Source organism: Anopheles arabiensis, chromosome X (assembly GCF_016920715.1).
Source record: "Anopheles arabiensis isolate DONGOLA chromosome X, AaraD3, whole genome shotgun sequence".
Lineage (NCBI taxonomy): Eukaryota > Metazoa > Arthropoda > Insecta > Diptera > Culicidae > Anopheles > Anopheles arabiensis.
This window is the reverse complement of record NC_053519.1, coordinates 686,560-709,862: the sequence shown is the minus strand read 5'-3', so window position 1 is coordinate 709,862 and position 23,303 is coordinate 686,560. Positions and strand designations below refer to the sequence as shown.

The window sequence follows — 23,303 nt, the reverse complement described above, 5'->3', positions numbered from 1 at the left end:
ATGAAGATTTTTCTGAAGTGTCGATCTGAAAATTTCAATTTTAAGCCAATTCTAAGATGCACATTTTTTCTCAGTGGTCACAAGTTCTTTTTCTCGAGGCTCCACGCGACCGCTTACGGCCGCAGCAGTGCTCCATTGGATACGATTTAATCGTACGTGTTGTCATTTGATTTTTGCTGAATTATTTAGACTGATTTATTTGTTTGGCTGAGTTTTATAGTTCAATAATTAAAAAATTGAGATTTTTTCCTTCAAACCCTAGATACAGGCGGTCCCCGAGATACACGGTTAATGGGGACCGAAAACGTTCGCATAATACCGCGTCCCGAAACTCATTTTCCTAACGTACTAGATGCCCAAGCGCCACAAATCCACTAAACGACCACTAAACGGCTTCTAAACGACTCAAGCACTCTACCTAAACGGAATATAGAAAGACTTCGTTTAGCAGACGGCAAACGACTCATGCATTCTAAAAATGGCAAAAAAGCTGGTGGCGCTCTCTGTTGATGGGATACCCCAACCACCCAAGCGCCACAGATTAAGTGAAACAACAAGAATATTTTAAATGTGCCTTGAATTGTAGCGATCTTTGTTACGACAGTGTGTTCTGATAACCTACTGCAAAAAATAATCAAACATCACCAACAACAAAAACATGAAACAAGAAAATGGCCGTGCCTGCTAGAGCTGTCAGATGGTACGCGGCTGGCCCAACCTGTCGGTGCTGGCGGCGCTGTCACATAGCTGTCACTTGGCTCGTTAGAAAGGGTGGTAGGGGAAGGGGAATGCCTTCGTGGAAAGTTTTCACTGGCTTACTCGCCGTCCCGTTCATTCGTACGTTTCGGCTTCCGGAGGTTGGACGCGTGCGTGTCTCCTCATCGCGGTGTCTCCCGCAGCGGCAACTGTGGTGCTGGTGCTGGCCATACTATTGTGCCCCTTTTCTTATTGTTGGTGGAAAACACGGCTTCCATCGTTCGTGAAGTATGTGAAGTAGCAACCCCAACACTGACACACACACGTATACGGAGCACGGAGCGAAACAGCTGCTGTATTTTGCTTTCATCTGCCCGGTTTTTGGTGCACCGGAGGGCGGCGGGGAGAAGGGGAGAAGAAGAACCGCGAAGGAAAACAAGAAAACGGAGTGATCTCTGTGCCGTTCTGTTGTGTTTTGGGGTTTTTTTTGTTGCTTGCGTGTGTGTGTGTTTGTGGTAGTGGGCAAGTAGGTGGTGTCGTGTGACGCGTTCCGGCTTCCAGGGGTGTTTTTCCTGTGCTGCCCCTGCCGTGGTTCGAGTTTTCCGAAAACCGCACCAGCCTGGTAGGGCTTCCCACCTCGAAGGCCGGGCTGCCATCGACCCCGCATTCTGTGTCTGTCCACTGCACACCACCCCGCTTCGAGCCATTTTCCATCAATCAACCGCCAACACACAACACGTACACAGCTGTACAGCGAGCACCACGCACACACACGCACAGCCGGGCCCACACAGGGCTGGTTGCATTTCCACCGGGCCCAGGCAGGGCCTCCCCCCACACCCATCCGGGCGTTGCGCTGCATGACTAAACTGGCTTCGGCGAGAGAACGGTACGGCTGCAAGAGTGTGTGTTTGTGTGTGTACTGGAACCGATAGTGGAACGGGAAACCGGCCGATTCGTCCCGGTAAGAAGGTAAGCGAAGCAATTGCCGTGCCAAGTAACACATATGATCATAAAAGTAATGCCCTATTTTCCCGAAATCCGCCCGCCATCAACCCACCCCGCGCTTTACAACCGTTTTTGTGCTCTCCATGACAGGGTTTACTGTATGCGCGTGTGTGTATATATATATGTGTGTGTATGTTTGTTCCCCCTATTCCCCCGGGATTGGGGTAGCTTTTGATTGTCTGACTTTTCATTCATTTCAGTTTTCATCTTTTTAAAACCACTACACACACACAAACACACACATATATATGTCCAGCGTATCGCACCATTGCTAAAGAGACAACCGGGGAGGGGGGAAAGCGGTTGGAAGAAGCAGCAGTGCAAACGAGAGATGCATTATCTCCCATTCCGTTCCCCACACCCGACTCGCCGGGTGGGTGGGTGGAGGGGTGTTGGAGGGGAAGGGTGGAGGTGGTAGGCGGATTGAAGAAACCCTTTTCGAGTGGCGCCCCTTCCTCGGCGGCATAGAGACCTGAGACACGGCGGCGAAGAGGGTGGAAAGCGGCAACAAAGCCCTTAAAAGAAAGACGGTCGATTTCCTTCGACGGCGGGCCCGGCGGGTAATGTTCTGGAGCCGTCGATGGTGCATGTGTGTGTGTGTGTGTGTGGTTCCCGCAAATTGAAGTGGGACACTGTAGAGGCACTTCATCCACACTAGTGATGGGAACAATGAAGTTTTCTGAAATCAATTCCGTATAGTAGGTTCGGGATCAGTTTCCGACAATGGTTCCGGAATTGGAATCGGTTCCGTAATCGAAATCGGCTCCGGAATCTGAATTGGCTCCTAAATCGGAGTCGGTTTCGGCATATCCATAAAGTATAGGCGTTTGGGTCCAATGAAGCTACCGATAGCTGATAGCCTCAAAGAATCCAAATTTAATTGTAAACGATCCATTCTCATAGAGATTACCGGACTAATTTCGCTTCTGAAACTTCTTGTTTCTATTCAACAACTGATTCTCAGTCCGGAGCTAATTCTATTTCTGGAGCTCCGTTACCGGAGCAAATTGCGTTTCCCAGTTCGATTCTGAATCCGGAGCCGATTCTGATTCCGAAGTTGACTCCGGAATTGGTTCCGGAATTGGTTCCGGAATCGGCTTCGAAATCGGCTCCGGAATCGGCTCCGGAGTCGGGTCCGGAATCAGAATCAGCTCCAGAATCGGAATCGATTCCATCATCGGAATTGGCTCCAGAATTGATTCCGAACACGGAATCGGAATCAAGTAGGTCCGATTCCGAGCTCCCACCACTACATCTCACACTCAAGTCCTCACACACACACACACACCAACTCCCGGTAATCGGAAAGTCAAGTGGCAAAGTGGTACGGACGATCGCTTCCCAAACCCCCTCCCCACCCACCGCGCCGCTGGTGGGCAGCAGGGGGGAAAGGAGTAGGAAACAGCCGACTGGGGTTGACACTTCTGCGGACTGGCCAACATCACATCATCATCATCATCATCACCACGTTCGTCATATAGATTGTACCGTGTGCGCTTCCTTATCGCGGAATCGCGAAATACTACCGAACGGTCGGTCGGCGGGAAAAGGAAGGGTGGTACGGTTGATAAGGACAAACGGACTCAAGGAGGGGCCCTTACACACCTGCCCGCCTTGATAGATAAGCGCTAGAAGAGAGCGACTCAGAGCGACGAAGGCGAAGAACTGGAGAACCGGGAAGAAGCACCCCGCGATGGGTCTTGCGATGGGGAGTTTTTACGACCACAAATTATTGCTGTTCAAAGCAAATTGTTACATTTCAAGCCAAATTGTCTGGTACATTGTCGGGGGTTTTAGCACTTTCGCGAGACGTTTTTATGTTCAGTTGTTCCCACATAAATAGGCATACGGGGCGCATGAAATCTAGACGTCCGGCAACCGTTTTACATTGAACGAGAGGAAGACTAATGCTCCCTCAGCTCATTGTCACAAAATCCACTTAAACTGTTGTGAAACATTGTTAGCAAAAAAACAGAAGCTTGTATCGGCCTGTATTGGCTAAAACCCAATAATATTTATTTGATCAAACCACAGTTCAGGCTTGTCTCGACGTCGAGTTGAACGTTGCTATGGTAATAAGGGTTACCTTGTAATTATACTACTGTATTTTATGTGTGTACAACGACCCCGTTTGAGGTTCAAAATGACCAAAATCAGGTTAAGAGGGTCGTTAAACACGGGTAATAATTTCTCTATTACACCTGATAAATTAATATACATAGTATTCTTTGATAATATACAAAAATAGTTTGGTGTATGAGTATCTACAAAGATAATTCTGCAAAAAGCGAAGGAAATGCGCAAGAAAAGAAAAGTAGTTTGGAAACTGAAGAAACAATTCATCTCTCAAACAAAGAAACGATCTTTGAATTGGTGATTCAAATTAATTAAAAAGAACCACTTAAGCCTCAAACACACAACTTGGTTAGAAAATACCAAAAGAACACGAAGGTAAACTGAACTGAACCCTTTGTACTTGTACTAGAAACGGCAGAAAAGGTAAATAAATTTGATCTCAAACAGATTGGTAGTCAGTAATGCAAAATGTCATGAGCATCGCGTGATAATCACCACCGAAAACAATGAACATATCCGAGGTAGCTTGATGCTCATTGCTGATACTCAATGAAAGTGCGGCATGCGAGTGCTTGAGACCAACGCGATACCCTGACTAACAAGCTGAGCTTAATACCGCCTGCAAGCATAATCATGACTTTTTCTCGCTGTGAATAGTGCTGCCAAATGCCACCGTTTCAGTGATCAACACTCATGACTGAAACGAAGCTCAAATCGGTTCACGTGCACAACTGAGATGATCAGGGGTGAGACTCAAACTGTTGATGGACCAATCACATGCTTGGTGACATTTTTTATAACATTCAAATCTTGTTCACTCACTTAGTCATGACGTTTTCTCCCGTGATAATCAGTGGCGGATACTTGGCGAGTGGTCCCAAACAACAAAATGAGCATGCTGTCTCGCTCTGTGTGCTTTGATGGTCTGTTGGGTAGAATCGTAAAGCATTAGAGCAAAAAAGTATGCTCATTTTGTTTCTTGGATCGCATATCTTCCCATGACTATCGTGATGATCACCGACAGAAAATTTTGCGACCAGGTGACAGACCAAGAGTTGGTTGCACACAATGTCAATGTCAATGTGTGTGATAGCCTCGCCTCTGATCATCACAGTAGAGGTCGTGACGGTGACACGATTTTGTTTCAGTCGGAATTAGTCATGACTATGACAATGACAGTTTGAAGAACTGAGCACAACAAAAAAAAGTCATGACAAAGTGACTGATCAAGAGTTGATCGCAAGCGCAAGAAGAAGAAGTTCGATGGAATTAGAATGGAATAGATTATTTATTTGGATTGTCCATTTAAAAAATGGCCTACGGTTCAATTCTTTCAGCATATTTTCGTACCTCCGAATGTTCTGGAAATTTGGGCGCCTACTGCGTTATCGTGTCCCTGTCTTGATTTTACCTATCAGATTTCTTACACGATAAGCATATTTAAAAAATGCAATCGATTCAAATTGCTCAACTAGATGCGAATCCAGTAAAAGAATAGAATCAGCCCTAATATCGGATACGATACAGTTATAAACATAACTGGTTTACTTTGCTATTTCAGTACACCGTTTTCATTTGCAGGTCAACCCTTTCTGATGAGACTTACCCAACACACACACTCATCTATGTTATCAAAACTGTCTGCTTGAATTTATATTTTCCAAACCAAAAAGCAGTTTTATTTATTTGTTTGTTTTCTTTCTTTCTTTTGTTTGTATGTTAGTTAAACTCGCTAAAAAAAGTCTCGTTTTCAGGTCGGGGGAATTGCTGGGGATCGATTACTTTTTCAGCCGACCTGTATGTTATTATTTAATTTGTTCAAAACACCCATCAAGCCGAAACAATGTTTGCTTGAAGTGCAAAATATTATTATTATTTGTTAAATTTCCCTGTAAAGTAAGGGGTGCCGAAGTAAAGACGGCTGGGACCCACGGCTTCGCCCGAACCGCGTTGCCCAACGGGTCACATTAACAAAATGAAGAGAAAAACAACAACCAAAACGCACCATCAAATGATTACTTCCTATCTCTCGCACAGTTCGGCGGCGTTGCGCTATCGACAGCCCAAGGCAACATCGGGAAAAATCGAAACACTCTGGGCCGCACGCTTTCTTTGGGCCACCGTCCGTGCCATCGTTTCCGCCCCATCGACTGCACGCGCATCGGGTGCCGAATTGGCCGCCCCAAAGAAAAAGCAAAAACCTGCTCCATGTGCCCATTTCCCTCCTGAAAATTCGGTAGAGTTGGGGGATGGATGAAAACGGCAAGAAAACCTAGCGGTGTTTTTGTACCGCGCACGACTGTATGGCGCACAGGCCGGTTCAGTACTTTCTTTTCTCTCTTTTTTTATTATTATTTTACCCAGTTTTTTTTGCTTTTTGCTTTTAGGGAAGCCCGTTTTAAACGGGGCTCTCCATGAACCGACCGGACGAGAAGTTGAAGTATGCTGGAGCTCCTCCCCGGGATGATGCTGATCGCCCCATAACGCTCTCTTCCCCATTCCAGTGTGGCTGGGTCAGAATGCGAAAGTAGGGGGTGGGTGGGGCAGAAATTGAAACGACTAGCGGAGCAGCGTTTTTCGATCGCTTCCGGTTCCTTTTCAGCCCGGGTGGTGGTGGTGATGGTCAGCCTTTGTTGATAAGGCCGCGCCAATAGGCTCGCGGCTGCGAACATGTGATCAAGATACAGTTGGCGGTGCTGGTAGCATATCTTTTGCCTGTCAATTTTTCTTTCACACATCATCAACGAAACCAAATAACGGCAAAACACACCACCTCGCAAGAAGGGCGCGAGGTACAAGGCACACAATTTCAAAGAAACGAGATTCCTGTAACATGATTGTTACCCTTTATCTTTTGCCGATCGACGTCATGCGCCTAGCCTGCGCTGGAAGAAAGGGCAGAGAGCGAGAGAAAGAAGCAAGCAGCGATAGCAGGAAACCACGTACACGTACCGGGTCGGGCGCGGACACACAGCCATTGCTTACACTAATTGTTCGTCACGGCAACTGGCGGGGCCTACCGGCTCCACTAGCTTGCCTAGGCTGTGTTCACGTGGGAGTTTCGGCTTTGTTTTGTGCGGCTGTCCCGAACAGCATGCGAAACCAGGTGCAGCGAAATCATAAAACAACCGGGCTGCGGGAAGGAATGAGCGGGAAACGGTGGCGGTTGCGATATTGTGGTTTCAAACACCAAAGTGAAGGAAGGAGGGCGGGGTAAGAACGACTCAGTGAAACCTTTTTTTTACATAAAATGGGGCAATCATGAGCTCTCTGGAGAGCAACAAAAAAGAAACAAAGCACACACACACAACCCCCAAATGTACTTACATGGGTGTCTTGTCCGCGTGCGTGTGTGTGTGTCTCGGGCCCATACAAATGCACATCCAAATCCGGTACGCGCACTCCTCCGGGCCTGCCAATTGTTTATTATCCTATATTGTGCCCTCCAAACCGGTGTGTGTGTGGGTATGTTATTTTTTTCTTTTTTCTCGCTCCTCGCACACTCGCATTCAATTTGCCTCGCTCCCCACAATGGCTGTGCTTGGCCGAGCGCGCGCGCGCCCGCACTCCAACAAACCCATCCAACCGTGTCCGGGGTCGGGTGGCATAAACGCGATGCAATAACAGCAGCCGACGGTTGCAACGGCCGGACGACGCGGTGGTCGATGGAACGATTGGGAGCGGGGGCAGCGTGGGAAGGAAGGTGGGAAGCATTCGTGCGTCCCTCGCCGGCGGGATGTTGCCACCGCTGGTTGCGACTGAACTTTACGCCATTATACCTTACGCCCCGAAATGGCAGTGGTGAGCAACTACCCGCCAGCACGTGGGAGAACACGCGCAATAATTGACCGTTAAAAAAAACTAGTTTGAAGCTAGACCGAATTGTTTTGGTGGCTGCTAAATCAAATTAACCTACCAAACTACTAAGCTTCCAATTATGGGGGCTTTTGCGTTATCAGCCAGCTGTTTGGTATGGAGTTTGACAGTTCGCGGCTAAAATCATATCAACACTCCGTACAAAACCAAACGCAAAACTATCGTCAGTATTTCAGCCTTAAAATGATGTGCTGAAATTTCAGCAAATTTCAGAAAAAGAAAATCCCTGTGTATTAGTTAGTATTAGTTTCTCAAATTGGTTCCAATTCCGGAGCTGATTCCGATCCCTGAGCCGATTTAGATTCCTGGAGAGCCGATTCTGATTCCGGAACCAATTCCGATTCGGGAGCCGATTCTGATTCCTGGACTTAACCCGATTCGAGAGCTGATTCTGAATCCGGAGTGAATTCTAATTCCGCAAACTATTCCGATTCTGGAGCCGATTCCGATTCCGGAGCACATTCTGATATCAGAACCTATTCCGATTTCGAAGCCTGAATTCCAGAGTCGATTCTGATTCCGGGACCTAGTTCGTTTCCGGAGCCGATTCTGATTCCAGAACCTATTCCGATTCCGGAGCCGATTCTGATTCCAGAACCTATTCCGATTCCGGAGCTCATTCTGATTACGGAGCCGATTTCTATTCCGAAACCAATTCGGATTCCGAAGCCAATTCTGATACAGTATCCTATTCCGATTCCGGGGCAGATTCATAGTCCGGAACCAATTCAGATTCCAGCGTCAATTTGTGATTCCGGAACCAATTCCGATTCCTGAGCCGATTTTGATTCCGGAGCCGATTCCGGAGTCAATTCCGATCCGGAGCCGATTCTGATTCTGGCCACCAACCCCGATTCCGGAGCCAATTCAGGTTCCAGAGCCGATTCCCGAACCTATTCTGATTTCAGTACTGGAATAGAAATCATTTCCAGAGACGAAATCGAATTCGGGTAGTTCCGATGTCGAGCTCCCATCCCACTCAAATTACCTGTCAGAAATACACATTGATTAAGATTCTTCAACTACCCAAACATGAATATTTATATCGTGTGAACGACTTTTGGAATAAAATGAATACATTGTCGAACATTGTTTTAGTTCAAGTACACGAAATCATAGATTAGGTTATAAGCTTAGGTTATAATCTATACATTGATGGATATTGGACTTTAACTTTGATTCGACTTACACCTTGCTTTGACTTTTTTTTTGGTCCCAAATACAGTCGTATCTCGGGATCATCAATATTTTCATAATATCATACTAATTTGTTGATTCCAAGATGGATTTGGAAAGATATTGTTTAGTCTTTTCCGCCCTTTTTATCCTATTGATGGACGATTAATGGCAATTATGTAAGAACGGGAGCACGTAGAGTATTTTGTATTCCGTATTATTATGAATCAGAGTTTCAAAAAAAAAACGAAAGCTGGTTTAGGGTCCGCGGTCCCTAACGGATTCCGAATGACTCACCTCAAACAGTTGAGTCTGTCTACCCAAAAAAAGCGCATGACGTATACAGAATTGGATTGTATTTTTCAAAATCGAACACAAAATGGTTAAAATTATTTGCGAAACAAACTACATGTTATTTACCATAACAATTTGCATTCTGATTGCGCCATAACGTTGCGAACCACTGGTGACAGAGCTACTGCTTCACCCGGTTCTCGCCGCTTGGCAGTGTTGCTATTGCAATTGTATCCATACTGTAACACCTTCCCGACAGCACCGGTAATGGTAATGATGATGACGATGATGATGGGGGCGATGATTCACCGCCCATTTGTTTGCGGTCCACAGCATCATGCTCCGCTAAAAAGATCCCTCCCGAGCATGGCCAGAACAGCGCGCTATTACCTTTGCTTGTATGCGCAATAGAAAAATGGGTTAGTTTACGGCATTCAATTTATAGAATTAAGCTCTCACTCACACGATCCGAGCTGACACGCTTCCCCGAAGATCATGATGAGTCATGTGTGCGTGTGTGTGTGTGTGTGGCTGGAGAAATGTAAGGGGTTATATGCAGAGGGCTAATTGTGCAAAACCGGTCGAAGAGAGTCGCTGTTCCGTCCCGGGCTACGATGTTTTTTTTGTGGTGCGGCTAGTGGGCATTATGCCCTAATCAGGTTAGACTTACCATTGCTCCTCTTCCTTCACCATGCCTTACGGTCTCTAACTGTCTCTCTCTCTCTGGCCCCCTCTTCCCTGCTTATTCACTGTAACCTTTGGATGCTTCTAGAAATGCTTGATCGATGAAGGAGCAATTTTTGAAGCATAAAGCAGCCTTTATTTTTCTTTCTTTTTTTCCCCTAACTTCAGTGCCTTATCATCAATGCTAACCATGTTCATCGCACACTCAGCGAGGGGAGAGAAATTTTCTCTTTATATTTTCGACATTTTTTTTTTGTAATATTTTTGTTGTTACCTTTTGGCCCCCTTCTCTTTCTATTAAATTGCATACGTGTGTGTGTGTGTTGGTGCGCCGCGTGTGATAATAGATCGAGCGCGCGATCCCTCGCCCAGTCCAGCGCGATGCAAGCGCGAGCGACCAAACGCGCATGAATATTTGCCTCATTCACAGGTGTGCAAGGGTTGCACCCCCCCCCCTTCCCTTATTTGTGGCAGCACAATCTACAAGCTAGTTGGGTGGGATGCTATAGGGGAGGGGGGTTGTATGGTTTGAAAGAGAAAATGAGGAAAGAAGCGTAACAAATATCGGAAAAGTATGCTCATTTCCCTTAAAAGCGAATGCTTCCGTGTGTATGTGTGTGTGTGCATAAAGTTTGTTTGTGGTAAGCTTTTTTGTTGTTGTGGTTTGGGGGGGGGGGGGGGGGAGTGTGGTGGAGGCGGGCTGTGGGCTTTTTTTTGTGTAAACGTGTTTTCACTTCCGCAAAGTCCGCAACAAAGCAAGCAAACGACCTCTCGGGAGCGACCGCGGGGGATGAATGGGGGTATCGCTTGTGGAAGGGGGAGGAGGCGGGCGGGGGGGCATGTGGGGAAACTGTATGTTCCAGTTTTCCGCCACCGTTTGAATCAAGTTTTAATTTCAAATGTGTGATTTCTCTTTTTTCCTCCCTGTCCGCCGTGTACCGGGTCGTCGCCATCGTCGTCGTTGTCCTCATCCGCATGTGTAGTGCCCACCGCCCCCCAAAAGCGACCGGGGAGATAGTAGCTACAGTTCAACAGTGACTAAACAGGCAGCAGCCCAACTGGTCCGCCCAACAAGCGTGCAGTTGCAAGTAAGTAGTGTGTGTGACCTTTTCTGCGAGTCTTGCTTGAAGTTGCTGGCTGCGTACAGCAACAGAAAATCACAAACATTCCGATTAGAAATTGAAAAGCTATGGTCAGGTCGTATGACAAAAAGTGACAGAAGAGATACAGGGTTTTCCAAGTCAAGTTCGAATGTAAACGTTTTTATTCACCGCGTGCAGGATGTTAATCCACATCATTCTGATATTTCATTTCCATCATTATTATTTTTATTTTGTTCATCATGATTTTCGACACTTTAACGGTCAATTGGTGATGAGATCCGGTGAAAAAAAAAACGATGGCAACAAACAGTTGAAGCGTTGAAAATCATGCTGAAGAAGTTTAAAATTATTACAGGGTTTTCCAAGTCATATTCGAATGCGCACATCATTACAGGGCTTCCAATTCACTTTCAATTGTAAACATTGTTATCCACCGCGTGCGAGAGGTTGGAATACCACATGGATCTGACATTTCATTTCCATTTCCAATTTTTAATTTCTTCAGTATGATTTTCAACACGTCTCAAGCTCGATTGAGTTTGACAGCGCTTTGTGATGTGTGGAAAATCATGTGTACAAAACTGAAATTCCATTGTCAAGCAAATACACCATTTGACAGCTGTTGAAAAACTATTCCAAAGAAATAGTTTAAAAGAAATATAAATAGAAATAAAATTAGAAAATAAAAACAGAGTTGCAATAAGAGCGTTAAAAAAGACATAAAACCATGACAGGAGAAAAAAATGAAAAGAAAAGATAAAGAAAGATAGAGACATAGACTCCGTTCTCCGTTCAATGATTCCACAAATTACAGTCATGGTTCTGATTTTGGAATAACCTCCCACAGGAGCATACAATCTGTCAACTTAACAGAAGAAGAAGAAGAAGAAGAAGAAAAATAAGAAAAGGAGGCGGTGAATAATTATGTGCACATTCGAATAATGTAGCGTTTACATTCGAAACTGACTTGGGAAACCCTGTAAGCTTAAACGAGCAAAAAGTAACATTTCAAATTTTATATTAAACATAAAATGCTATAATATTGTTAATATAGAATGTTTTTGAAGTAGTTTTAACATTTGTAAACCCAAAAAAAAAGAGAAAAAGTAAAAGTAGTAGAATACGTAATTATCTAAAATGGTTTGGTTGCCTTTTCCAGAGATGCTGGACTCACAGCTGGTGTGGGCCCGCGACATACAGGATGGCTACATACAGGGGCGCATCACCGAGATCGGTGCGTCCGAGTACGACGTGCAGCCGGTCGACAGCAAGCTGCCGAAGCGAAGCTGCATCCCGGAGGACATCTTTCCTTCGTGCGAGCGGCCCTCGGACAACGATGACAACTGCGAGCTGATGTTTCTGAACGAGGCCACACTGCTGGACAACATCCGGAACCGCTACTACAAGGACAAGATCTATGTCAGTGTGCTGCGCTGTTGGCTTACTTCTTGCTTGCAATAGAGATTAATATTGTTTTTTTTTTTTTCTTCTCGTTTAACTTCCGCACAGACCTATGTGGCGAACATTCTGATCGCGGTCAATCCGTACAAGGAAATACCGGACCTGTACTCGACGGCCACGCTGAAGCGCTACAGCGGCAAATCGATCGGTGAACTGCCGCCGCACGTGTACGCAATCGGTAAGGGCGTGCGTCTTTCGCTGTTCGCATTGGCCTGTCCGCACTCACGCTTCGTTTGTTTCGTTTCTCTTTTCTTTTTTTCTCCAGCCGACAAAGCGATTCGCGATATGCGCGTGCTGAAGATGTCGCAGTCGATCATCGTGTCCGGCGAGTCGGGCGCGGGCAAGACGGAAAGCACCAAGTATCTGCTCAAGTTCCTGTGCGACTCGGTCGCGGCGGCCGGCCCGATCGAGCAGAAGATACTGGACGCGAACCCGATCCTGGAGGCGTTCGGCAACGCGAAGACGACGCGCAACAACAACAGCTCGCGGTTCGGCAAGTTCATTGAGGTGCACTACGACAAGCGGTGCCAGGTGGTGGGCGGCCACATCTCCCACTATCTGCTGGAGAAGAGCCGCATCTGCACGCAGAGCCCGGACGAGCGGAACTACCACGTGTTCTATCTGCTGTGTGCCGGCGCCCCGCCGGCCCTGCGCGAGCGGCTGGCCCTCACCAAGCCGGACGACTACCGGTATCTGTGCGGGTGCACGCAGTACTTCACGCACCCGCACACCGAGTCGCGCATACCGGCCGGGCACAAGTCGCGCGTGCACGCGGCCAAGGGCCCGCTGAAGGACCCGATCCTGGACGACTACGAGGACTTCCGGCAGCTGGACGAGGCGCTGGGCCGGCTCGGGCTGAGCGAGGCGGAGCGGACGCAGATCTACTCGCTGGTGGCGGCCGTCCTGCACCTCGGCAACATCCGGTTCGAGGAAAACCCGGAAGACTCGAACGGGGGCTGCCGCATCACGCAGGAATCGCAACCGTCGCTGAACGTGACCGCCCGGCTGATCGGGGTCGACCCGTCCGAGCTGCGGCAGGCGCTGATGTCGCGCGTGATGAAGAGCAAGGGCGGCGGCATCAAGGGCACGGTCATCATGGTGATGCTGAAGGTGTACGAGGCGAACAATGCGCGGGACGCGCTCGCGAAAGCGCTCTACTCGAAGCTGTTCGACCACATCGTGTCGCTGATCAACCAGAACATCCCGTTCCAGGCGTCCAGCTACTACATCGGCGTGCTCGATATTGCCGGCTTCGGTACGGCCCCTGAACCCGCCTGTCCGTGTTTTTGTTTGCTTTGCAGTTTAAATGATTTTCCCGGGGTTTTTCCTTCTCTTTGCATCCAACAGAATATTTCACCGTAAACTCGTTCGAGCAGTTCTGCATCAACTACTGTAACGAGAAGCTGCAGAAGTTCTTCGACGACAACATTCTGGCGGCCGAACAGGTGCTGTACGCACGCGAAGGTCTCAACGTGCCGGAAATTAAGTACACCGACAATCAGGACATCATAGGTACGTGCTGGGGACGATGGTTGAAGGCGCGATGATTGTCATGAATATGATTTAGCTAATGTAAATCAAATTCTTAATATCTCTCTAAGTATTCCACATTACTCGAGCAAATGTGGATTTCCAATCATTTAACTCGGAATATTGCAAATACAGTGGAACCACACATAACGTGTTTATCTGTTCCATTGTGGATTTATTAAGCAAATAGATAATACAAAATTAAAATTGAAAGCACAACAACGGTTTAATTTCGCAAATCGCTTTTCCGCCACCTACACAGAGCTGATTGAATCTAAGTCGAACGGCATCTTTACGCTGCTGGACGAAGAGTCGAAGCTGCCGAGACCGTCGTACGCACACTTTACGAACGAGGTACACTCGGCCTGGAACGGCCACTATCGCCTCTCGTTCCCGAGAGCGTCCCGGCTGAAGGCGCACCGCTCGCTGCGCGACGATGAAGGATTTCTGGTGCGCCATTTTGCCGGTGCCGTGTGCTACAATACGGTAAGAATTGTGATATTTTTTAAGGCCACTCTTTTCTGCTCCTTCCTCTGATATTTCGCTTATTTTCACTACCTACCATCTCCAGAATCAATTCATCGAAAAGAACAACGATGCGCTGCATGCGTCCCTCGAGGGGCTGGTGCAGGAGTCGGAAAACGCGCTGCTGAACGCACTGTTCAGCGGGGGCAGCGCTGGCAAATCGCCCATGAACGTGGGCAAGCTGTCGTTCATCTCGGTCGGGTCGAAGTTCCGGTCGCAGCTGGGCGAGCTGCTGGAGAAGCTGCGCAACAACGGCACCAACTTCATCCGCTGCATCAAGCCGAACAGCCGCATGATCGACCACGAGTTCGAGGGCAGCCTGGCGCTGGCCCAGCTGAAGTACTCCGGCACCAACTCGGTGCTGGAGCTGATGGAGTACGGCTACCCGTCCCGCGTGCCGTTCAACGAGCTGTACAACATGTACAAGAGCTACCTGCCGCCGGAGCTGGCCCGGCTGGCGCCGCGCACCTTCTGCGAGGCGATGCTGATGTCGCTCAAGCTCAACTCGAACGAGTTCAAGTTCGGCATCACGAAGGTGTTCTTCCGCCCCGGCAAGTTCGTCGAGTTCGACCGCATCATGCGCTCGGACCCGGAGAACCTGCAGGCGATCGTGGCGAAGGTGAAGAAGTGGCTGATCCGCTCCCGCTGGATCAAGTCGGCGTTCGCAGCGATCTGCGTCATCAAACGTAGGCAGCTTTCCATCCCATCAGCATATGATTTGTTTATTATTTGTTTCTATCTCTACTTTTCGCTCTTACTTTTGTGCTTTTATTTTCCTACCGGTTCATTCACCCCGCCACGTACGAACCCTAACGCTTAACACATTGCATTTTTTGTTTGCCCCCACTTTCCCCACCGCTGTGCAGTGAAAAATCGCATCATCTTCCGGAACAAATCGGTCGTGCTGCTGCAGAAAACGATCCGCGGCTATCTGGTGCGCAAGAAGCACCAGCCCCGCTACCGGGGCATTGCCAAGATCAAGGCGGTCGAGGACAACCTGCGCAAGATGCACGCGATCGCCGAGCAGCTGAAGGCGGACCGGGACAAGATGCAGGCCAACATACGGGACGTGCAGGCGTCGCTGACCGCCGCCGTCGCGAAGATACGGGCGAACCCGTCGATCGGGGCGGCCGCCATCGACCAGCAGTACGCGGACATTATGCGCAGCATCGACACCAACATGAAGCTGATCAATGCCCGCCTGCAGGAGCAGCGCAATGCCGAGGAGCAGGAGCGGCTGAACAAGATCAAGCTCGCGCTCGAGGCAGAGCGCCGTGCGAAGGAGGAGGAAGAGCGGCGCCTCAGGGAGGAGGAAGAAAACAGGAAACGGTAAGCGAAATATAGCCACCAGCTACTGCTTATGGCATGTGGTTTACGGGGTTTGCCGAGTCAACTTCCAATGCCTACAGCATTTTGCAGGGTTTTCCATGTCACTTTCGAATGTGCCCATAATTATTTACCGCCTCCAAGATGTTTTTCAACAACTGGCAAATGGTGTATTTGCTTCATAATGAAATTTGAGTTTTTACACATGATTTTCAACACATCATGAAGAACTGTCAATCTCCTCAGCTCATCTCATCTCTCCTCCTTAATTTCCTCAGCATGATTTTCAACACGCCTCAAGCTGGATTGAGTTTGACAGTTCTTCATGATGTGTTGAAAATCATGTGAAAGATATTAAACTTTATTGCGATACGAATACAATGTATGACAGCTGTTAAAAATCAGATGTTTCAATTCGAATCTGACTTGGAAACCCTGTATATTAAACGATTCTTAGTTTAAGTGTGTAAAAAAATATTAATTTTTTTTTTCATTCCACTTTCGCCGCACAGCAAAACGGAGATCGAGGCCCGCCGCAAGGAAGAGGAAGCGAAGCGCCTCCGCCAGGAGGGTGAGGACCGGAAGGCCGCCCTCGCACTGCAGGTACTGTCATCCGCCCTCGCGTTCAATATGGCGGCCAAAGAGCTCCGGTCGCTGCTCGACCAGGAGGAGCGCGCACGGCAACTGACCGGCACGAACCGCACCGAACCACCACCGTACGCTAATCGGCACTCTGTTCTACCACCTACTCAGGCACAGCTGGAAAAGGAAGCGCAGGAGGACATACAGTACCGGCAGCAGCTGGAGCAGGAGCGTCGCGACCACGAGCTGGCCCTCCGTCTGGCGCAGGAATCGAACGGGCAGGTCGAGGACAGCCCGCCCGCACTGAGAAAGTATGCAAACCGCGATCGCCGCCGCCGCCGCCGCCACACCACCTCGCTGGGTTGGAACCGGGTCCATCCTCCGTGTGTGTGTGTGTTTGCGCGTGCGTGTGTGTGTCTGTGTGTCTTTAGCGCTAAAGCACTAACCATTTCGGTGTGGGTGGGGTAGACCATCTTGCGCATCAATCGTTTGTTCGTTTGGTTCGTTCTAACATTCGCTTCGCTCTAACAACGGCTGCTTCGGCGTGTACTTGCGTGTTGTCCGCTGGGTCGTATTGCTTCCGCTAGCTCCGCTTTTTGTACATTTTATTGGTGTGGGGTAGCTGACGTTTGCGGGATTTGCGGGTCTGTTGGTTGGGTAAATGTGTGTTCCATTTGTATGTAACGTAGGTTCACGGCGTATCATTCGGTAGTAGATGTTGGAGAGTTTGGTGTCCACCTTCCACCATGGTTAACTTGTATGTAGCGTTTGCGTAGCTCTAGGAGGGACTCTAAACTGCCTGCCCCGCTATCTCTGCCTCCCTTCTCTTCACTAACCACTGTGTAATTACCACCGTACCTTTGTCGCCCTTAACTCAACCACTATTCGTTACAATAACACACCATCTCACAATCCCTGTCAGATCTCTTTGCATCTGCAATAGTTTACCGGTTAGGTTTTTGGGAGTATACAGAGCCGCTCCACTCTCCTAACCAACGTTTCGTGTCCTCTAAGGCGTCATCCATCAATTACGTAACGTAAAAATTGCTTGACGGACCAAATGACGGACTGTTCCGCAGCGTAGTACATACAAAGTAGCGAGATCTTTTTTAAGCCGACATAACCGTGAAGGTTGTAAAGTCACGAAGAAGATTCCTCGTTTATTACTCATTTGTTATTCGAAAAAAAAAATCCTACATTTTATTTTGCGTTACGTAACAATAGTTAACCCCCCTCCCCCTCTCCCCCATGTAACAAATCGTAACGTTTGACGACACCTCCCCTCTGCCCGCCAATCATGGTTACATAATTGATGGATGACGCCTAACGACAGCATACTGTTTCTAACTCCACTACTCGGCGCCGCTCCTGCCATCTGGGTCGTATCGTATGCTCCCCTAGCTGTACGCAATAGTTTAACAACAGACACACGCACACACACCGACACCTACACATTTACAGCTCTTCGCACCGACCCCGGCCGTACAAAAAAAACCCCACAATCACCCGAATTTCTATTTTAACTCCGTTTTGTTTCAATGCGTTTGTTTCAACTCCCATTTTCTCCAGCGGTACGCCAGAGGTCACGCCATTGGGCAACGCAAACCGATTGATAAGGTACATTTGTAAGATACTACATTACACACACACACTCTCTCTCTCTCTCTCTCTATCTCACCAAAACACACACACACACACATGTGCACCTACCGTTCCCGTTTTCCTCTGTCCCGTGTTTTCCTTCCTGCCCTTCTTCTTGTTTTCCTCTGTCTCTGTTTTTGTTTTGTGCAGAAATATTTTTCATACTGTTTTTGTACCATTTAAGTTCGATTGTTAATCTATTTTTTTGTAATTTTTCTTTACTTTTGTGTTATTTTTTCCACTTTGTTTTACTTATTAAGGTTTTACAATGTACGATATGGTTTTGTTTTGATTTTATTGAAATTTAATTGTGTACATTCGAATGGAGAAAATATAAAACGCTTTGTGTCTCTTTCCCCGCTTGGGGGAGATGTTTTGCTGCACAGTTGTACGAAATTACTATTTTTACGAGCAGGAGCGCAGTCTTTTCCGCTCCCTTTGCAAATGTGTTTCCTGTACAAAAACAAGACTGTACATACAAAAAAAAATTAAAAAGCGAGTGTTTTTTGTTTGATAAGTTGATTTTTTGTTTTTCTTTTCTTTCCTTTTCATACAGCTCCTTTTTGAAAATGATTTATATAAGATATTTTTTTACGTACATACCCTAATCTAATTCATTCATCTTTTTAAATCCATCTCCTTTCATCTTTATCGCTCTCTCACTATCTCTTCTCATTTCTCTGACATACCATCTCTGGGCAACAAAGTGAACAATTGTCGCTAATATCTCTCTTTTTCACTCCTCCCCCCAATTCCAATGATCTTACGCCAGATCCGAAGCGATCCGTGCACAACAGCAGCTGGTTGAGAAGCAGAAGCACGACCTGTCGAAGTGGAAGTACTCGGAGCTGCGGGACGCGATCAACACCAGCTGCGACATCGAGCTGCTCGAGGCGTGCCGCCACGAGTTCCACCGCCGGCTGAAGGTGTACCACGCCTGGAAGGCAAAGAACCGCAAGCGCACGACGATGGACGAGAACGAGCGGGCACCGCGCAGCGTCATGGAGGCCGGTAAGTGGACTGAAAATCTGTGGAGCTCTTCCCCCAGCAACCATTAACGGAGGGTTTTTTTTAATGTTGGTGTTGTTGTCTTCTTCTAGCGGCCCGCTCGCCGCCGAGACTAACGCCGAAGCAGGAAATCGTGCCGACGGGCAGCGTGCATCGCTACTTCCGCATACCGTTCGTGCGGCCGGGCAATGGTGGCGGCCCGGCCGAGATCGGCACGGCGGCGGCCAACGCGGACGACAGCAAGCGCAGCTGGTGGTTCGCCCACTTCGACGGCCAGTACGTGGCCCGCCAGATGGAGCTGCACACGGACAAGCCGCCGATACTGCTGGTGGCCGGCAAGGACGACATGCAGATGTGCGAGCTCAGCCTGGAGGAGACGGCGCTGACGCGGAAGCGCGGGGCCGAAATCCTGGAGCACGAGTTTAACCGCGAGTGGGAGCAGCACGGCGGCAAACCGTACAATCGACTGAGCGCTAGGAAGTAGTCGACGGGCGGGCGTTCGACGGGACTGGCCCCGGGGTGGGCGATTCCGGTTCCCCTGCTCCCCAGGGCGCCGCCAACACCCCATCTTGCAAGGTTCCGCTTCTTTTTTTGTGTTTTAGCTAAATTTAAGTCAACCCCTCCCCAGTTGGCGCTTGCAGAAACAAAAACGTTGCTGCACGGGCACACGGGCTGACTAATACTATGATAATCCGCCGACCCGGTCGCAGACACGTTGCGCCTAGGTTGACTTCATAATATTCTTAATCAGTATCCTTTATTCCTTTATTCCATTCCGCCAGCATTCACTAACTTTCACTACGAAAGAATGGAGTATTATTAATATTATAATTACTATTACACTGCAGCTACTTGGCGCGCTGCCTAGGCAGAATATCAGTTTTTCCCCTCCCCCCAAACCAATCGGTGTAAATGACGTGCAACATTCTGGCCCTTAGGCGGTGCTAGAGCGATTAAAACAAAGCGTATTTCGCCGGGCCCCAGCATATATTATACATAAATATGTTATTGCCTGTACGCATTTCGTCTCATTCCAAGGTCCTTAACAACGCCAAACCAAATGGTGCTACTGGATAGAAGAATAAAAAATCCCCAATCCGTTTCCCTCCAGGGACAAAATGTGTGTTACAAGGAGAAGAAGAGTACCTTAGTAGCGTTTTCCACGCAAAACCCGTTGAAGCGCGGCACACTTTTTGCGAATCATCATGTTGACATCATTTCGAAAATTGCGCAATAAACGCTCCAGCGCCAGCGTGCCTATTTACTACTTGTGTGTGTGTCTGTGTGGGGGATAGCTTTAGGTGCTCTTCTTCACCCATCACCCGGTTCAATCCCCGGGTAGGTGCGTGCGGAGTGTGTGTGTTGGTTTTGGTGCCTTTTTTTAAAAAATCAGTAAACGATAATTATAACACCCATGCAGTTAGCTAACGTTACTATTGGCAGATGAGAATGCAGCGAAGAGATTAAACAGTATATTTGCACGCACCACTGTAGCACACCACCGGACCACCAGGCAATACCAAACGGACAGTCCCAAACACGTGGGTAGGGTGCAATGCGGTGTTGTTGTTTTTTTTTTGTCTGGATCGAAAGCGCGCATAAACTTTGGCGTTTTGTGAGGATAATCAAAACAGAATACTAGGAACTGCAGTAGGGCAAAGGGAGAGTAGAAACAAAATCGTTAATGCAAGAGAATTGAAATGAAGCAACTAAGAGAAACAACAACAACAAAAAAGAACTATAACCAATAACGTCAAACGTTTCCATCGAGACTGGTTTTTACTACTACTGCTGTTGCTGCCAGGCGCTGATGTGAACCCTTTATTATATTATTAATCTATACATATATTTACTTGGCGAAGGGAGAAGAAGATGCAGATGCGAACCAGAATTTAATAGGAGAATTTATTTTGAATGCCTATATTTAACACGGGAGAGGCAAAACGCAAAACAAAACGGCCGTGCGAAAGGCGCTTGCCGACAAAGTCTAAAATACTGAGCTCTAAAAACAAATAAACGAACCAACACAAAACAATACCGATTTAGAGCGCGAGAAGGAGAGTGCGAAAGTGATTTCCAAACCTTCCGGCGGTGGGGGTTTTATTCGTTTTTGTTTTTTGGTTTTGTGTGTGGTGTGAATGTGTGTGCAGTTTTATTTTAGTTAAAGAAGCATTGTGAAGCGGTTTTTTTTAGTTTTTGTGCATTTGAGTGAAGCTAAAGTGAAGTCTAATTTATTTTAATGGTCTGTTTGTGTTCTAAAGCGGTTTTACACTAATCTATTTCAACATGTAATTCAGAACCATAATAAAGCCGACGAACAGTGGCATCGAAGAGCTCTCAACTAAGAATAACCACATGATTTGCTTTTATGTTTGTAATATTGTTTACACGAAAATATTATTATTATTCTATTGATTGCTGATGATACTTGGTTATTAACATAATTTTCTTGTTAACATATTTGAAAACTGAATGAATGGATTAGGAAAACTTTCGATAGTTTCAAAATGGTTTGAAATTTTAATTAATGGTAGCGTGTATTTATTTTTCTTTGCTGCAACATCCTTAGTTTATTTAAGCCTTCCTATTTATTACAGATGGGTTTACTATCTATCTTGATTTATGGGTCCTTATTGGACTAATCTATTGTAGGACAGTCAGTACCAATAAGTGGGAGGGGGAGTGGAGGCTCTCGGTTCATACGGTGCTTGAGCTTACGATGGGAATGTCGTTAAATCGTGCTAGTTGACGACTTTGCTGGGGCCGCTTACAAGTTTGTAAATAAATTTGGGCAGATAACATAGCTTTTTCCGACGCATCACTTTGAACAAAGAATTGTTTTCTGCTATTGAGGTAATATTTTAAGATACGATAATGGCTGCGTTTAAACCGAGCGCAATTGCATCTGTCAAAGGTTTTACTCTGTACCCAGCAGGATTGCGAACACAAATTCACAGCTTTTCAATATCAGTTACAGTCTGTTCCCGAGATAAGCGTGCCCGAATCATCCGAATAACATTCATGTTATACATCGACCTGATTTCATACACAAACTGTAAAGCCTATTTTTGAATTCAATGCAAACATTTTGACGATCTCATTATATTCCATACATGCTATGCTTCAATGTTAATACAGTGAACCCTCTCTTATTTGACACCTCTCCAATTTGAAAAACCTCTCTTATTTGAACATTTTGCACAGTCCCTTGATTTCCAGTACATTTTTGTTCCTCTAATTTGGAAAACCTCTGAAATATGTGTCCCTCTTATTTGTGTATGGTGTTGCCATGGTTATTGAATGATGTATGCTCAAATTGGCAATCCTGTTCGCAGTTTCCTATAGCAACAGTTAAGGCTGCATACTAAATGTGCTGTCTCTTTCTTGTTTGGATGGACCTTTCATTCACTTTCCACCTCTGTAATTTGAAAACCCCTCTTATTCGACAGTCCCGTCGCCTCTCAAATAAGAGAGGGTTCACTGTATCTTCCTAATGTGAATTTTCGAATTGGCAGCCGAAATTCTCTAAGATGAATTTTTGACCAATATTTATGTTAACTGTCGATCGATGGATGCCAGGTTTTTCTCGTGATTTTTGGATACTTCATAACACTTTCATTCAATGCAGGTTTTCTCTAACATGAATGTCTCTCTAAGCTAACGGTCCCTTGAAGATTCATCAGAAAGAGATTTCACTGTATGTGTCTATAGAACTAGATATGTGTTGGAAATAATAACAACATAAAGAAGGTATAGGAGTTCTGTTATCTCGCGAAGGTCGTTACTTCGGACAATGACATCAGCAGCGAAATCCGGAGACGCATTGAGCAGGGGAATTCAGACTCATGAATGTGACTTCATCTTTGAAATGATTTGATGAATCTGAATCTCTGTTGGAAAGATTCATGAATCTCAAAAGATTAAAGAATCTCAAAAGATTCATGAATCTCTAGAGATTCACGGATCTCTAAGGTTCTCGAATCTCAAAAGATTAATGTATCTCGAAAAATTGATGAATCTCGAAAGACTCATGAATCTCGAAAGAATTACGAATCTCTTACTTACTTACTCATCCGGCGCTACAACCGCTTTGCGTTCTTGGCCTGCCTCAGGAGTGTCCGAATCCGCTCACGGTCTCTCAACGAAGGACTCATAAAACCCAACAGTACCATGGACACGTGTCTTGGACCATTCGGATGCAAACGCAGTGGGCATGTTTGAGCGATATATTCGAGCATGGAGTTTGGAGGAGAAAGATGAAACCACGAGCTTTCTGAGCTGTGCGTCGAACCGAGCATTCTGTCGGTGGTGAAGCCT

General features: G+C 46.9%; 1 protein-coding gene across 3 annotated transcripts; it reads left to right on the top strand.

Annotated features, from left to right (window-relative positions):
* Positions 1 to 803: 803 nt before the first annotated feature.
* LOC120905925 (myosin heavy chain 95F) lies at positions 804 to 21,337 on the top strand. 3 transcript variants are annotated; one of them, XM_040317267.1, is made up of 14 exons: positions 804 to 1,668; positions 10,794 to 10,898; positions 12,073 to 12,332; positions 12,423 to 12,552; positions 12,640 to 13,629; positions 13,722 to 13,886; positions 14,167 to 14,390; positions 14,476 to 15,115; positions 15,296 to 15,758; positions 16,268 to 16,358; positions 16,509 to 16,648; positions 17,907 to 17,954; positions 18,751 to 18,989; positions 19,079 to 21,337. In XM_040317267.1, exons 3-14 carry the CDS (start codon positions 12,075 to 12,077, stop codon positions 19,468 to 19,470), a joined length of 3,780 nt encoding a protein of 1,259 aa, XP_040173201.1. In that variant the 5' UTR covers positions 804 to 1,668; positions 10,794 to 10,898; positions 12,073 to 12,074; the 3' UTR covers positions 19,471 to 21,337. The 3 variants fall into 3 exon arrangements, with proteins under 3 accessions (XP_040173201.1, XP_040173202.1, XP_040173203.1); XM_040317268.1 differs by lacking the exon at positions 10,794 to 10,898; XM_040317269.1 differs by lacking the exon at positions 17,907 to 17,954.
* Positions 21,338 to 23,303: the final 1,966 nt, after the last annotated feature.